General features: G+C 43.1%; 1 protein-coding gene across 5 annotated transcripts in view; it reads left to right on the top strand.

Annotated features, from left to right (window-relative positions):
• LOC309836198 (uncharacterized protein) overlaps window positions 1-4632 on the top strand; it is a 41657-nt gene extending 37025 nt beyond the window's left edge. For all 5 annotated transcript variants that reach the window (XM_082676060.1, XM_082676059.1, XM_082676057.1 and 2 more), the window contains one exon: window positions 2017-4632. In XM_082676060.1, coding sequence (XP_082532186.1) covers window positions 2017-4079 — 2063 coding nt within the window. In that variant the 3' untranslated portion in view covers window positions 4080-4632. The remainder of the gene's footprint in view (window positions 1-2016) is intronic.
• Window positions 4633-17058: the final 12426 nt, after the last annotated feature.

The following is a 17058-nucleotide window of genomic DNA, read 5'->3' as shown; positions in this document are numbered from 1 at the left end:
GCGGTGCACAGGCTTCTCATCGCCGTAGCTTCTCCTGTTGCGGAGCACAGGCTTTAGAGGCGTGGGCTTCAGTAGTTGTGGCACGTGGGCTCAGTAGTTGTGGCTCACAGGCTCTAGAGCGCAGGCTCAGTAGTTGTGGCACACAGGCTTAGTTGCTCCGAGGCATGTGGGATCTTCCCGGACCACGGCTCGAATCCATGTCCCCTGCATTGGCAGGTGGATTCTTAACCACTGCGCCACCAGGGAAGTCCCGCGTTTCCTTTTTTTACGGACCCTTGTGACTTGTTTGGGCTCATCTAAAGATCCTTAATTTAATCAGATCTGAAGTCCCTTTTGCTGTGTACATTAACATGTTCGCAGGTTCCAGGGATTAGGGCATGGACATCTTTAGGATGTTCAGTTAGCCTACCATACCCTGAAATGTGCACATACCTGTTGGGACTTGTTCAGTTTATATTATTTGAATGTAACTCTCTATTTAAGCAAATTAATCATTCAGGACTTGGCACCACTTTAAACATTTTAAGCCAGTGGCTTCCATACGTTTTTAACTATGACTCTCAATAAGAAATATTTTACATCCCGACCAAGTATAAATGTAACATACGTGCATATTTATGTGTATGTCTACAGCTGAAACAAGCATTTATATAGTGTTATCCTTACTGCTTGTGATATGCTTTTCATATTTTTATTATTTTTTTCCACATAATTTCTTTTATTTTTTTAAATTTAATTTTTATTTTATATTGGGTATAGTTGATTTACAATGTTGTGTTAGTTTCATGTGTACAGCAAAGTGGTTCAGTTATACATACACACATATTTATTCTTTTTCAGATTCTTTTCCCATATAGGTTATTACAGAATATTGAGGGTTTTTTTTTTCCCTCCTTGGCCACACCATGCAGCTTGTGGGATCTTAGTTCCCCAACTAGGGATCGAACCTGGCCCTGGCAGTGAAAGTGCTGAGTCCTAATCACTGGACCACCAGGGAATTCCCACTTCTTTTTCTTTGAAGTGTCACAATGTATGGAATGGATTTCACAGTTCACGAGTATATGCCAGCAATTTGAGAAATTCTGTTACAGTGGGGATGAAACAATGAAGAAATCAAAGTGCTTGTTTTCCTCATGATTGTTACATCCTAGTTCTTCTAAATGGGCAGGAAAAAATTAAGAAGTACATAGTAAATCAAATAATAAGTGCCATGGGGGAAAAGAAAGCAGAGTAAGGCAGATGGGAAGAGTGGAAGGTGTGTTGGGGTGGGAGGAATTATCTTATACTGGGTGATAGGAAGGCCTCACCCAGTTGAGTGACATTTGAGCAGAGAGACCCGAAGGGAATGAGAGAAAAAGCAAGGTTCGCAGCTTCCTGGGCAAAAGCTTTCCAAGCTGAACATAACTCTCCCTCTCCTCCATTCAGGGTTGCCTTTGAGAATCTGTTCTCTTTCTTCTCCTCCCAGGTTCTTTCTCAGCTGTCCAAGGTTAGTTTTCCCTTTCCCCCTTCTTTTTACAGAGACCAGAATCACTCCCAGGCTTAGAAAAATGAATGTTATTATCCCAACCGCTTCCCAAATTTACTCTTAGATCATATCTACCAGGACCTAAAGTACTGTTTAATGTTTACAGTCTGTGCTTTCCTAACCTAATTCAGTAGAAGCCCACTTGTCATAAGCCTGCTAAGGAACAAGTGATTAGGCTTTTAATTGACGTTGCTGTAGGTTGGAAGGTGGGTTGTCTTTGTTGCCCTGCAGCCATCCGATTTCAAACCTACAGCTCTTCTATTAAACCGTTAGACCTGTGGTTCTAAATAGGTCACATTTACAGAAAAGTCTCTTGACCCTGTTCTTCGCTTCCACTTACACGAAAAAGCATAACAAAAGGATAAGTGGTGTGGTACAGACATGACCCTTTCTCTGGTTTTTTTAAGGCCTTATCCCTGAGTGTGAAATCCCGATGTTTCTGAACAAAGCATTTACTTGTCCTCACCTCTGAATATCGCTTTTTCTTTTAGGCAGCAAGAATCCCGATGAGGTGGAGACTCTTGGAAAAGTCGCATTAAAATACCTTTCATGTGAAGAGCCGTCTTGCTGGCAAATCTGGAAACAGGTCGCAAGTGATTCAACGTGCTGTCTTCAGAGGAGGACTTCCCATTTCCTACAAGGTGATTCTCTTCAGGTTTCTGAAAATGAGAACCATATGATGAACCACAAAGGTGATAGTTCCAGTTACCTTGAAAATCAAGAGTTTTTGATTTTGAGAACCCAGGATTCCTGTGGGAATATGTATGTGAGTGAGTCAGGGAATCAGAGTAGAGGTAAGCAAATGAACGGGAAAAACAACCCATGTATATGTGAAGCCTTCATGAAGAAATCACCCCTGAGTGATCCTGTTACAACTGACACAGAACAGAAACCCTGCAAAGGAGACACACTGTATCCCTGTAGAGAGTGTGGGAGAAGCTTCAGTGATAGCGAAGTGCTCCCAGTTCATCCGAGGGTTCACCTGGGAGAGAAATGCTCCCATCTGCAAAGTCATCAAAGAATTCACCCGCGAGGAAAAGTCGATAAATGTCGTGAATCCGGCGATGGTTTCAATAGGAACTCCTTTCATCCCCGTCAATCTAATCACACGGGAGAGAAGTCCTATAGGTGTGACAGTTGTGGCAAGGGATTCAGTAGCAGCACAGGCCTTATCATCCACTATAGGACACACACGGGGGAGAAGCCTTACAAATGCGAGGAGTGCGGTAAATGCTTTAGCCAAAGTTCAAATTTTCAGTGCCATCAGAGAGTCCACACCGAAGAGAAACCGTACAAGTGCGACGAGTGCGGGAAGGGCTTCGGCTGGAGCGTTAACCTTCGTGTTCACCAGAGGGTCCACAGGGGTGAGAAACCCTATAAGTGTGAGGAGTGTGGGAAGGGCTTCACACAGGCCGCGCATTATCACATACATCAGAGGGTCCACACCGGGGAGAAACCCTACAAATGCGATGTCTGCGGCAAGGGGTTCAGTCACAATTCCCCTTTGATATGCCACCGGAGGGTCCACACTGGAGAGAAACCGTACAGATGTGAGGCGTGCGGGAAGGGCTTCACCCGTAACACAGATCTTCACATCCACTTCCGTGTCCACACGGGAGAGAAACCCTACAAATGCAAGGAGTGCGGGAAGGGCTTCAGTCAGGCTTCCAATCTTCAAGTCCACCAGAACGTCCACACCGGGGAGAAACGATTCAAATGCGAGACGTGTGGGAAGGGCTTCAGTCAGTCGTCAAAGCTGCAGACCCACCAGAGAGTCCACACAGGGGAAAAGCCCTACAGATGCGACATGTGCGGTAAGGACTTCAGTTACAGTTCAAATCTTAAACTGCACCAAGTCATTCACACTGGAGAAAAACCGTATAAATGTGAGGAGTGTGGGAAGGGCTTCAGTTGGAGATCAAACCTTCATGCTCATCAGAGAGTCCACTCAGGAGAGAAACCCTACAAATGTGAGGCGTGTGATAAGAGCTTCAGTCAGGCCATAGATTTCCGGGTCCATCAGAGAGTCCACACGGGCGAGAAACCCTACAAGTGTGGTGTCTGTGGGAAGGGCTTCAGCCAGTCCTCTGGTCTTCAGTCCCATCAGAGGGTCCACACTGGGGAGAAGCCCTACAGATGCAACATGTGTGGAAAGGGCTTTCGTTACAGTTCACAGTTTATATACCACCAGAGGGGCCACACTGGTGAAAAGCCTTACAAATGTGAGGAGTGTGGGAAAGCCTTTGGGCGGAGCTTGAATCTTCGCCATCACCAGAGGGTCCACACAGGAGAGAAACCCCACAAGTGTGAGGAGTGTGGGAAGGCCTTCAGTCTCCCCTCCAATCTTAGAGTCCATCTGAGTGTTCACGCTCGGGAGAAACTGTTTAAATGTGAGGAGTGTGGGAAGGGCTTCAGTCAGAGTTCTCGGCTTCACACCCACCAGAGGGTCCACACAGGAGAAAAACCATACAAGTGTGACATATGTGGTAAGGACTTCAGTCACCGTTCACGGCTTACATACCATCAGAAAGTCCACACTGGCAAGAGTCTTTAAAAGTGAGAAGTCTGTTAGACTTCAGTCAGGATGCACATCTTCAAGGTTTTGGAGAGTCCATGCTGCTGATAAACTCTATGAAGTATTGAGAGTGGAAAGGGATTCCTTCAGATGGAATCTTTCCAGCAAATCCATTAAAATGGTGACATAGAACCATACATAGTAACAGGGGAGAAATAGGTTGTAACCCTCTTGGTAAGATCCACGTGATATAAATGATCTCTCAAAGTGAATATATGCCTAAAGACAGTGTGTGAAAAGGATATTTGCCATATACTAACTAGTTTTTTTTTTTGAGGGGGGATGTCAAGGAGGCCTTTGGGGTTATTTTTCCATCAACTTCCATTTTATACTTGTTTACAGTGACCATTATTTTTACTAAAGCTGTAAAACTATGAAAAATGAATAAAATTACTAAAAATTTCCTGTAGCCAAGAATTTGTAATATGATTGCTTTATTTCATCTGATACATTGGATTAAAATTAAGGAATAGATCCCCAGAGATGAACCTTTGATCTTCAGAAGTAAATACATATCTGCCGCAGATGTATATAAAGGAATGTTCATTGCATTATTGTTTATAATAGCAAGCATAGAAATAATCAGTTGGGTTGCCAAAGTATTTTATGATTTACTTATCCAGTGCAAATTTTGCTATGGATGTTGGAAGATGTCCAGAATACATTAACCTGGAAAAACACAAAGCATGGAATTTTTGTGTGATCTCATTAAAAAAGAACAAAAAAGTATTTATTTTTACTTATCTCTAAATGATGGGATTTTGCTTGATATAAATTTTTACATTTCTTTAAACTTCATTTTGAAATAATTTAAAACTTTCCAAATATTATAAAAATTATATAAAATCTCTCATGTACCCTGTACTCAGATTCACCAGTTAACATGTTTGAGTCATTATTCTCTTAATGTATGTGAACGTGTATATATGCACACACATATTGACATATGCTTTTTTTTAACCATGAGTATGTTCTAGACCTCTTAGCCTTTGCATCTGAATACTTAAGTAATACTGTAAGAACAAGGATATTCACTTACATATCTACAGCACAAGTATAGCATTCAGGAAAATTGAATATTGATGCATAACGTCTAACCTCCAGACCTTATTCAAATTTTAGCAGTTGTCTCTCTCTCTTTCTCTCCCTCTCCCCCTCCTCCTTCCCTCTCTCTTTCCTTTTTCTTTATTTTTTTGGTAGGTGACAGGATTAAAATCAATTTATTAACAAATCTTCAAAGAAAGGTCTATATTTGCCTTTCACATAATTTGATTATTCACCATATGACTATCCAGTTGTTCCTATACCAATTACTGAACATTTCCCTTATTCCCCACTACTATGCAGTGCCACTTTTGAAGAAAATCAGTAATCTGTATATGATTAGATGGATGTCTTGACTCTCCATTCCCTTTGATTGGTCTACTTTTCAATAATTTTACCAATACCACACTGCTTCAGTTACCATAGCTTTGCAACGAGTCTTGATATTTGGTAGAAAACATTTTCTCATCTTGCTCTCTTTTTCGGTGTCTTGGCAGCTTCCAGTTAAGGTAATAGGAGATACAAACAGAACCACCCATGAAATATGCTTTCCAAAACAAAATAAACCTGAATCACATTGAACCTCTAATTCTAACCACTGGTACACAGGAAATACATATGGAGAAATATTTGTGACAACATGAATAAAACTGTAGGGCATATGCTAAATGAAATAAGAGAGAAAGAAAAATAATGCATGGTATTAGTTATATGTGGAATCTAAGGGGGAAAAAAGGTCAAACTTAGAAACGTAGTGTGGTGGTGGTGGTTGCCTGGGGAATGGGGGGAGGTTGGTTATAAAAAGGGTACAAACTTTCAGCTTTAAGATGAACAAGGTCTGAGGATCTAATCTATGGTGACTACAGTTGATGATGCAGTATTGTATAGTTTAAATTTGCTAAGAGAGTAGATATTAAAGGTTCTCACTCCTCTCCCTCCAAAAGAGTTAGCTATGTGAAGTGATGAATGTGTTAATTCACTTGTGGGAGTCCTTTCACAATGTATATCAATTCATCACATATACTTTAAATATATTACAATTTTACTTGTCAATTATACCTCATAAAGCTGAAAAAAGTTGAATTTGTTACCGTTATCTGAGCAGGATACCCCACTTACGCACCTACGTTTGAATAATTGTGGCTCATTGATTTAGACCATCCTGAAGAAAAAACATTCTATTGTATTTACTTATTTTCCTATTGTGTTTATGGCGATTTTATTTGTTATGGTAACTTTACAAATTGAAGGTTTGTGGCAAACCTGTGTCAAGCAAGTCTACTGGTGCCATTTTTCCAACAGCATTATTTTTATGTTAAGTTGTATACATTATTGTTTAACATAATGTAATTGCACACTTAGATTACATTATAGTGTAAACTTATATGCAGTGGGAAACTAAAAAATTCATACAACTCAAGTTTATTTCGATATTTGCTTTATTGCAATGGTCTGGAATCTAACACCAGATATCTCCGAGGTATGCCTGTATTCTAGACTTTTCTCTTTCGAAATACAGTATTCCTTCACTTCTTGCTAATGCATCTTCTTTCGTTTGCTGGAAAACTCCAGATTTCAAAATGAGCAATTAAAACCAACAAAAGTGGGAAAGTCGTTATTTATATTGTGGCTTGATCAAAGGTTACTTTTCCTTCTCCTGAGTCTTTAGCATCTTGGAATGAATAGCTCATGCTAGGTAAACATTGTCAGGGGTTTACATGTATCCAGGCACAAGGAGAGTAAAGAAGGCAATAAACCGAGTTTGAGATCCTCTCTTCGCCTTTCTTTGCTATACAGCCACATTTACTTTTCAGTCGCACTTATTAGTAACGTAATTAAAACAACAACAACAAAAAACCCTCCAGAAGAGAAGGAAGGAAGGAAAAGAAAAAGATCAAGCGCTAATAGCGTCTCCAAACTGACTGAACTGAACCGGCTTATATTTAAAAACAAAACAAAGCAAACAAAAAAAACGTGGCATTACTTTTTTTTTTTTTTTGTCGGTATGTGGGTCTCTCACTGTTGTGGCCTCTCCCGTTGCGGAGCACAGGCTCCAAACGCGCAGGCTCAGCGGCCATGGCTGACGGGCCCAGCCGCTCCGCGGCACTTGGGATCTTCCCGGACCGGGGCACGAACCCGTGTCCCCTGCGTGAGCAGGCGGACTCTCAACCACTGCGCCAGGAGGGAAGCCCGTGGCATTACTTTTGCCGAGGATTCTGGGGAGTGTAGTCCAGCAGCGCCGGGTAGTCAGAGCCACTTCCGCTCTCGAAGGGAAGAGGTGTAGCCCTTGTTCCGCTGAGGGATTCTGGGAAGTGTGGTCCAGGAACGGCGTGTAGTCCGGGCCCTTCCGCTTCAGGAGTGAGAGGCCGCGGTCATCAGTACCTGCTGGGAGGTGAGTCAGTGCCTAGAACCCGAGTCCCTTCCGAGTCTGCCTGGGCGTGGAATCCGCAGGTGCCACCCTCACCCTTGGGGAATAGAAGCCGTGGAGGGCAGGGGCGACGGTTTTCGTCACCTCGGTGTTTGGGGCTGTTCGCGCGTACCCGAGTTGTAGGCGGGCAGGGGTCGCGATCTCCGGGTTTGAGAGTCTCCGGACGCTCGGTTTCCCTCGCCTCCCCTACTTTCTGCACGCTCTGCGGTCTCTTAGGGATGTACTCTTCGTAGAGTTATCTCACATTTCCATTTCTCGTCTGCAAAGTGGAGTTAATAGTAGTGCCTCCCTAGTAGGCATGTGGTGAGATTTACGTGATGTGAAAATGCTTAGAACCGGTCGCTGGCACCTGCGAAAAGGCGGTCGGTCGTTCTCAGTCTTTTATTTCTTTCGAGAAGCGCTCAGTCCTTGAAAGCCTCTGTGAGCCCGCGGTGGGTTCTGAGCTCCAGCTGCAGAGCCACTGGCTCTTCTCTGACCCCTGCGGGAAGAGGGGTTTTCCGTGGATTCCTAATGACCCCACGACCTTTTTTATTTTATTTATTCATTTATTTATTTATTTATTTATTTATTTTGCGGCACGCGGGCCTCTCACTGTTGTGGCCTCTCCCGTTGCGGAGCACAGGCTCCAGACGCGCAGCCTCAGCGGCCATGGCTCACTGGCCCAGCCGCTCCGCGGCATGTGGGATCTTCCCGGACCTGGGCACGAACCCGTGTCCCCTGCATCGGCAGGCAGACTCTCAACCACTGCGCCACCAGGGAAACCCCCCACGACCTTTTTTAAAGGAAGGAGTGGGTCTCGCCCCCAGCTGGTGCCTGGGGATGTCCGCTGTGACTTATCCTGGACCTGAGACACGCTTATGATATCTTTCCTTTCCCGACCCTGATTTCTCAAAGAGGTTGCAGAGAGGAGGGAATGACCCATGACTCCTGGCAACATTGTCCCAAAGTGAGAGAATTTATCGTGCTGTGTCATTTCTACTCTCAGTTGGGCAGCAGATGTCCTTCATTCATTAGCAGATTTTTACTCCTGGGCAAATGTCGAATGTTTATAGAATAAATGGGAGGTTGGATGAGACGTGTTGATGAATGAGTAACAATAATTTGTTAACATAGTGAATGCCAGGTGCTCTTTTACAGCCTTTATATGCATTAATTAGCTTAATCTTCATAACAAAGATGTGGTTATTATCTGTAGTTTACAGATGAGAACACTGATAGGTGAAGAATTTAAGTAATTTTCTCAAAGTCAAACAACAGAGAAGAGACAGAACTGGGAATTTGAACCCAGGCAGCCTGTGTTCTTGACCTTTAAGCCATACTCTTGAAACCGAGCGGGACACTCTGGGGCCTTCTTGGGGACAGACCTCCCCTACCCACCGTGTGTCCCTCACCTCTTGTTTATAAAAAAGCTTTAGTCTCCTAGGCCTTCCCTGAGTTCCAAAGAGCAAATTTAGTCAGAGAAGCGAGAAAACGCAGAAACAAAGGAAAACAGTCAAGCAACAAAAATAATAGTTTAGCCGTAAAACAAAGTCAAGGAGGAACTTTAGTTCCTCCTCAAGGGCTAGAGATAATACCCTGAGCCACTTCCTTGAGTTGTTTTGCAGATACTAAACCCCCCACCACGTGGAGGAAGTTAACTGCATGCTGACCACCAGCGGGTATATCCCAGATGTGTTGGAACCGGGTTGATGATTGAGATTCCCAAAACAGCACCCTGTTACCTCACCATCAGCCAGTCAGATAATTGTGCATGAGCTGATCACACACCTGTGATCCCCTCCCTCACACTGTCTTTAAAAACCCTTCGCTGAAATCTGTCAGAGAGTTTGGGTCTTTTGAACATGAGCTGTCTGTTCTCCTTGCTTGGCATCCTGCAGGAAATGCTATACTTTCCTTCACCACCACCTGGTGTCAGTAGACTGGCTTAGCTGCATGTCGGTTGGGTAACACTCTCCTTCAGTTCTAACATGGTAAATAACCCCTGTGAATGAAGGAGGGAGGGTCGTTTGGTAATAATTTAGGATCTTAGAGGACCTGAAGGCTGTGCTCATTTAATTAATTTTTTTAATTTACTTTATTTATGTATTTATTTATTTTTGGCTGTGTTGGGTCTTTGTTGCTGTGCACAGACTTTCCCTAGTTGCAGCGAGCAGGGGCTACTCATCGTTGCGGTGTGCAGGCTTCTCACTGCGGTGGCTTCTCTTGTTGTGGAGTACGGGCTCTAGGCGCACGGGCTTCAGTAGTTATGGCACATGGGCTCAGTAGTTGTGGCTTTTGGGCTCTAGAGCGCAGGCTCAGTAGTTGTGGCTCACAGGCCTAGTTGCTCCGTGACATGTGGGATCTTCCCGGACCAGGGCTTGAACCTGTGTCTCCTGCATTGGCAGACGGATTCTTAACCACTGCGCCACCAGGGAAGTCCTAATTAATTTCTTGTAATTTTATATGATGTTACATTCATATTCTGATTATAGAAGTAATTTGTGCTCTTCATAGAAAATACGAGAAATAGATGAAGAAAGCCAATAATTATCCATAATTATCCAGAATGTAGAGATAACTGTAAACATGTTAATGTATTTCTCTTTAGTTATTTCTTTGTATATATGTTTTTCTATGCTTCTCAAAAATTTTATCGTACTTGTAGTACTTTTATATTTGGTAACTTGTAATTATGAACATTTTCTAGCAAAAACGTACAGAAAATAATATAATGAATTCTCACATAGCCATCAACCCTTGTCAAACCTTCAACTGTTGTATACCGTTTGTCAATCTTACATAATCCACCCTCCTTTTTTTTTTTTTGCTTGAGTATTTTAATACAAAATCCAGACCTTGAGTGAAGAGGATTTATACTAGATTATCGTAAATATATAGAGGTCGAGAGAGAGAGAGGACATTAAACAGTTCCAAAGTTTTCACATAGTAACTAGGAGAATGGTGGCTAGTGAGAAAGCTAGGGGCCCCCTTGAAAGAGTTGCAGTTAAAGAAGGTTATGGATTTTGTTTCTCATTTGGAATTTAATTTGCTCATGGTTTCCGATCGGTCTTGATTCCTATGTTGTGGGGACTGTGTTGTATTCTTTCTAGTGTGCCCAGCACTGTGACAAGGTTTACAGAGAGAAGTTATTCAGTTAAGTGTTTGTGGCTGGTACAGGTGTTCAGTTGGTAGATGGCTACAGGGGCCTGCAGCTCTGAGAGATGGTTATTTGAATTCCTGAAAATGGATTAAGTGACAAAACAATAAAAACGATCCACATAGGTATTACATCTCCTTTATCTCACTCACTCTTGGCTATACTCAGAAGCCACAGCTTTTCAGAGTATTTACAAGTTGATATATAGTTATTGGTAATGCTTTTCATGTCCTAAAACAAATTTACTTAGAACAAACCAGGAGTAATGCACCATTTCTGTATTCATCACAAAGTCATAACAATAACCTGGTGGAGTTTATTGGGAGCTTATTACGAGTCAGGCAGAGTTTCCAGTGCTCTTCACGTATTAACTCATTCATTCCTCGAAATATCTCTGTTACCATCCCCATGTTATTACAAATGAGGCACAAGAGGATAATTGATCTGCACAACGTCACTCACCCAGGAACTACAGCACTAGAATTGAAACCGTCCTTCCTAAAATAGCACCTCCCCATCTCTCTCCATCCCCGTTTTCCCTGCCATATTTTTCTTAGCAGTGTCTACCAGTGGCTAGCACATTATATACTTATCTGTTGGTTGGCTTATTACCCATCCTCTACTATAATATCAGCTTCATGACAGCAGGGATTTTATCCACTGCTGTATCTTTAATATATAGAATTGTGCCTGGTACATGCTAGATAATCAGTAAGTATTTGTTGAATGAATGAATGAAAGATCCTGGTGAATAGTAATGAAGTGCTCAGCTAATATAATACAGGATGTATCTTTATCAACTATTCATTCAGTAATTCACCTTTTTTTGGCCACCCCTTGTGGCAGACAGAATCTTAGTTCCCTGACCAGGGATCGAACTCGCACCTCCTGCAATGGAAGCATGGAGTTCTAACCCCTGGACCACCGGGGAAGTCCCCTCAGTCATTCACCTTTATTTTTTTTAAACAAATCTGTGTTGAGTGCCTGCTTCATGCCATGAACTATTCTAGGCACTGGAGAAAGAGACTAAAACAATGCGGCCTACACTGCAAAAATGTGGATTGATATAAGCAAGATGAATAACTAAAATGTACATTAGGGACCTTCCTGTTGGTCCAGTGGTTAAGACTCTGTGCTTCTGCTGCAGGGAGCCCAGGATCGATCCCTGGTCGGGGAACTAAGATCCCACATGCTGCGAGGCATGGACAAAAAAAAAAAATAAGATGTACATTAATAAGATAGAGAGGGATGACCCTAAATATAAAAGGGCAGTGAACTGGAGAAGAAGGGAAGTGGTGGAGCAGGGGATTTAAAGTATATAAACCATGTCCATGGAAGAACTCTGAGGACAGTGACATTTGAGTAAATACCTGATCATGTTGAATGAATGGATGTTTTAAAATAAATAAATACATACGAATTGCCTTATCCAGAGCCCATAATTATTCCTTTTATCAATATTTTACTTTTTATTTATTTACTTGGCTGTGCCGGGTCTTAGTTGCGGCACACGGGATCTAGTTCCCTGACCAGGGATTGAACCTGGGGCCCCTGCATTGGGAGCGCAGAGTCTTAACCGCTGGACTACCAGGGAAGTCCTTGAGTATTTTACTTTTAAGAATGACCTTAGTGTTGCTTGAGCAAAACCAGTAATTAGGACTCCGCGCTTCCACTTGCACGGGGCACAGGTTCAATCCCTGGTGGGGAACTAAGATCCCGCAAGGCGTGTGGCATGGCCAAAAAAAAAAAGAAAAGAAAACCAGAGGAAAAAATTGGAAGATACAATTCATCCTCTCCTCCTCCCAATCAGAAACAGCCTCAGAATTTTACAGCTCAGAGGAACCTCTGAGATGCACCAGTCTGATCCTTGCCCGACAAAGTGTGTCTTCGGTCATCCTTTGAGTCCATGTGTTTTGAGCACTCATTATATTCTAGGCGCTGGGATTTAAAAAGTGTGTTAATCATCTCAGAAGTAAAACAGATGCTTCACCGCTCACCATCCCCTCAACCGCCCTCAGGCGATAGAAGATTTCTGGGGACTGGGATTTGAAGGGTGAGAGGCGAGCAGAGCTGAGGCAGGCACCCCAGACCCCACTTGCTTTCTCCTTCTAAATATGGCGAAATGTCAGGTCTGCTTGCAAAACCGTGTTGCTGAGCAGAGCAGAGCAGGAGAGTGCAGCAAATATAGGGCCAGCGCAAGGGAGTTGGGGGTTATGAATGATCTGTCTTCCAAGCTTTGGGGAGCGGATACATTGCTCTCATCCCTACGGGAGTGCTTCTGCCTAAAGCAGCAGGACCCACGAACATGAGGCGCTATCATACGTTTAACGCTTATTCGCACGTATTCACTGAAACCTCTTGTCAGCCCTATAAGCTCGATATTCTCCTTATCCCTGTTGTATAGATGTGGAAATAGACGCAAAGAGCTGTCAGAAGAGTTGGTAGAATCCTGATGCCCTGGCTCCATATCGCTCAGCAGGTCACTTTCAGCAGAGTGTGTACCCTCCAACTCCCCTTTCTCTCCTCCCCAAGGACACCCCTCCCATCTCTTCTGTGTGTTTGTGATTAGAGACACAGTGACTGGATTAAGAGCACGGGCTCCGGAGTCAGAGTTGGATTTCAGGTTAGTCAGTCCTCACCAGCTCTGTGATTATCAGTAACTTAATCTCATGAATCCTCAGCTTCCTCATCCATTAAATGGGAGCAATAATCATCATACCATCACTTAACTGAGAGCTTGTATTATGTGCCAGGCACTGAGCCAAGGCTTTTTTCCCCCTATTTTTTATCTTGAGATGTAATTCACATATCATAAGAGTCACCCTTTAGTATACTAAAGTATGCTTTAGTCACCCTTAAATTATACAACTCACTGGTTTTTAGTATATTCACAAGGCTGTACAGCCATCACCACCGGCTAATTCCAGAACATTTTCCTCATCCCCAAAAGAAACCCCACGCCCCTGAGCTGTCACTTCTCACTTGCTGCCCTCTCAACCCCTGGCAGCCACTAATTTACTTTCTGTCTGGATGGACTTGCCTGTTCGGGGCTATTGGACTTGCTCGGTTAATCCCCAAAGCACCCTTATAAGTCAGGATATGTTATGGCCACTACAGTATTGTTCATTGAGACATTCTGTCGGACTTTTGTTTAAAATGAAAAAAAAACTAGCAGTCATATTTTAAAATAGTTTTTCTGGGCTTCCCTGGTGGCGCAGTGGTTGAGAGTCTGCCTGCCGATGCAGGGGACATGGGTTCGTGCCCCGGTCCGGGAAGATCCCACATGCCGCGGAGCGGCTGGGCCCCTGAGCCATAGCCGCTGGACCTGCGCGTACGGAGCCTGTGCTCCGCAACGGGAGAGGACACAACAGTGAGAGGCCCGCGTACAGCAAAAAAAAAAAAAAGTTTTTCTTTACTACAGTCAGCATGGCTGAGGGGGATGTGCCATTGAGACTCTTCTGGCTGCTTGAAGAAAATTCACAAGTATTTATACCTTTTACAAAACCAGATACTGGTATCAATGAATCATCATTACAGGGCCAGAAATTATTAAGTAATATAGCCAATCAGAACTATGGACTTGTCAGAGATAAAGGTGAACTATGGATGTTAAAAAAGACTCCTTGGTGCTTCCCTGGTGGCACAGTGGTTAAGAATCCGCCTGCCAATGCAGGGGACACGGGTTCAAGCCCTGGTCCAGGAAAAGCCCACATGCCGCGGAGCAACTAAGCCCATGCACCACAACTACTGAGCCTGCGAGCCACAACTACTGAGCCTGCATGCCACAACTACTGAAGCCCACGTGCCTAGAGCCCGTGCTCCGCAACAAGAGAAGCCACTGCAAGAGCAGTTTTGTGATGTATAATATTTACCTGCTTTTCTGAAGTGGAATCAGTTATAAGTTTCCATCTATTCACACGTTTGACTTGCACAGTTGAGCAATCCTGTAAGGAAGCACTGTTCTCATTTTGCAGGTGATAGATTTGAGGCAGAGGGAGGTTAATTAACTTAAGCAGCGTTAGTAGCTCCGTAAGAACAATTCAGTCTTCCTCCTGTGTTCCTCTCTATTCTCACACTCCTAGCACCTTCACAACGTTTCTGACACCAGATGTGGGTGGGTTTTTCCCCACGCCGAGCAATTAATTCTACTTTACCAGCTGGGTGCCCTACAACTTAGCTCAGTTCAGACACTCTTTTCCTGGAGATAGCTTCAGATCCCACAGGTTAAGGGCTCAGTCCCACGAGATCGCCCTCCCCCACTTCAGATGCCGTTTGCAAGTAGAAGGCCCCCAGGTTACCCACAACTTCTGTCTGACTTGGCTGCAAATCAGAGGTTTGCAAGACTCTTCCACTTCGGAGTCACTTATTTGCTGGTGCGGCTCACGGAACTCAAAGAAACGCTTAACATTTGCTAGTTTGTTAAAGGATATGACATAAGGCGAACCCCATACTATTGGGATTTTATGGAGGCTTCCTCACTAGGGGGTGCGGCTGAACATTCCAAGCCATCTAATCAAGCTTTGACCTTTCTGCTGACCAGTCCCCATCCAGGAGCCCCCCCAAGAGTTACCTCATTAGAACAAAAGACATTCCTAGCAACCAGGAAATTACGAGGATTTCAGGAGCCCCGTGTCAGGAGCTGGGGGCGAAACCAGTATATTATGTCACAGTAGCAGTACCCGGATTGACCCCAGACCTGTTGCCCCCAGAGTGCACTCTCATACCGGTACCTTCCACTGCCTTTCATTTCCCCTGATACCCAGGGCGAGAATGATGACCCTGAACCCTGGGAGCCACCACAAGGGACTCTTGTGTGAGCCTCACTGCTTAGACTTGAGCAGATTGTTCACTGCACAGGAGCCTCTGGCTGGGGGGCTAGTGATTCACACAGAGCCACCACTTGGGCTTGGACCTACGTCTCATGGCTTCCTTCTCCTTTGCCAGTTGTGTCTTCCCAGGACTCTGCCCTTCCCCAGAAGGGGCTGGAGAAAATGACCAAGTTCCAGGTGAGTTGAGTTTTATCTCTTAAAATTACATCTCTTTTCTCAAAGATTAGATACATACTTTTTCTCTCGCATGGGAAGGATAAAGGAAGAAAACATGTGTTTGTTATATGCCAGGTACTTGCCTTTTTTTTTTTTTTTGGCTGTGACATGCGTGGCTTGTGAGATCTTAGTTCCCTGACCAAGGATAAAACCCGAGCCCACTGCAGTAAAAATGCTGAGTTCTAACCACTGGACCACCAGGGAATTCCCAGGTACTTGCTTTTTTATTGGTTCTAGTTTTTATTTTTGGTTTGTTTTATTTTATCATTTTCGTTTCAAAAATAAGAGTACAGAAATCCATAGATATCAAGAAATTTTGAAAACCCATACTACTACACTTCTTGTGAATCAGTTATACTTAATATAATTATAATCACAGTATATGTGTAATTTTCAATTTTATTTTTTCACTTAATGTTAACACTTGAGTTTTTATGACTCAGCATTCTTCTGTGTATTGTCTGAGAAGGCTTTCTATTTTTTGTCTAACATTTCAGAAGCTACAGTTAAGCATACAGACTGCTGTACCTCTGACTAAGTTTTGCTTTGATTCATAACACTTTTGCATAGGGCTTTAAAAAATGGAATATAATTTACTTACAAAAATTATAGATCAATGACAGTTGTATACCCCATTTTGCAAGTTGTATAATTGCATTAACCCACTACACAAAACAAGAAATAGAACATTTACATTACCTACATTACCCCAAAAAGTTCTCTCATGTCTCTTTCAAGACAGTTTCTTACCCCCGGGAGGCATCTACTGTTCTGATCTGTCATCATATCACTAGATTTACTTGTTTTCAAATTAAATATAATCAGTGAAATCATAGTGTATGTACTCTTGTGTCTGGCTTCTTTCACCCCGCATAAAGTTCTTGAGATTCATCTGTGCTGTTGCAGGTGTCAGTAATTCATTCCTTTTTTATTATATTCCATTTTATGAATATATCAGTTTGCTTATCCTTTTGAAGGACCTTTGAGTTGTTTGCAGCTTTTAATTGTTAATGCATAAAGCTCCCATGAGCATTCTGCGCAGGTCTTGAGGACATATGTTTTCATATCGCTTGGGTAAACATCTAGAAGTGGTAGATGAGTATAAACTGTTTTCCACAGTGCTTGTACCATTTAACAACTTATCAGTGGTGCATGAAAGTTCCAGTTTGTTCTACCTCTTTGCCGCCATTCGGTGTTGTAGATCTTTTTTATTTTAGCCATTCTAATGAAATGACTTCTCACCGTGACTGTAATTTGTATTTCCCTCATGATACATGATGTTGAATACTTTTTCATGGGTTTTTG

Source organism: Grampus griseus, assembly GCF_964374135.1.
Source record: "Grampus griseus genome assembly, chromosome: 19".
Lineage (NCBI taxonomy): Eukaryota > Metazoa > Chordata > Mammalia > Artiodactyla > Delphinidae > Grampus > Grampus griseus.
Note: the sequence above shows the minus strand (reverse complement) of the source record. Positions and strands in the feature narration are given on the sequence as shown.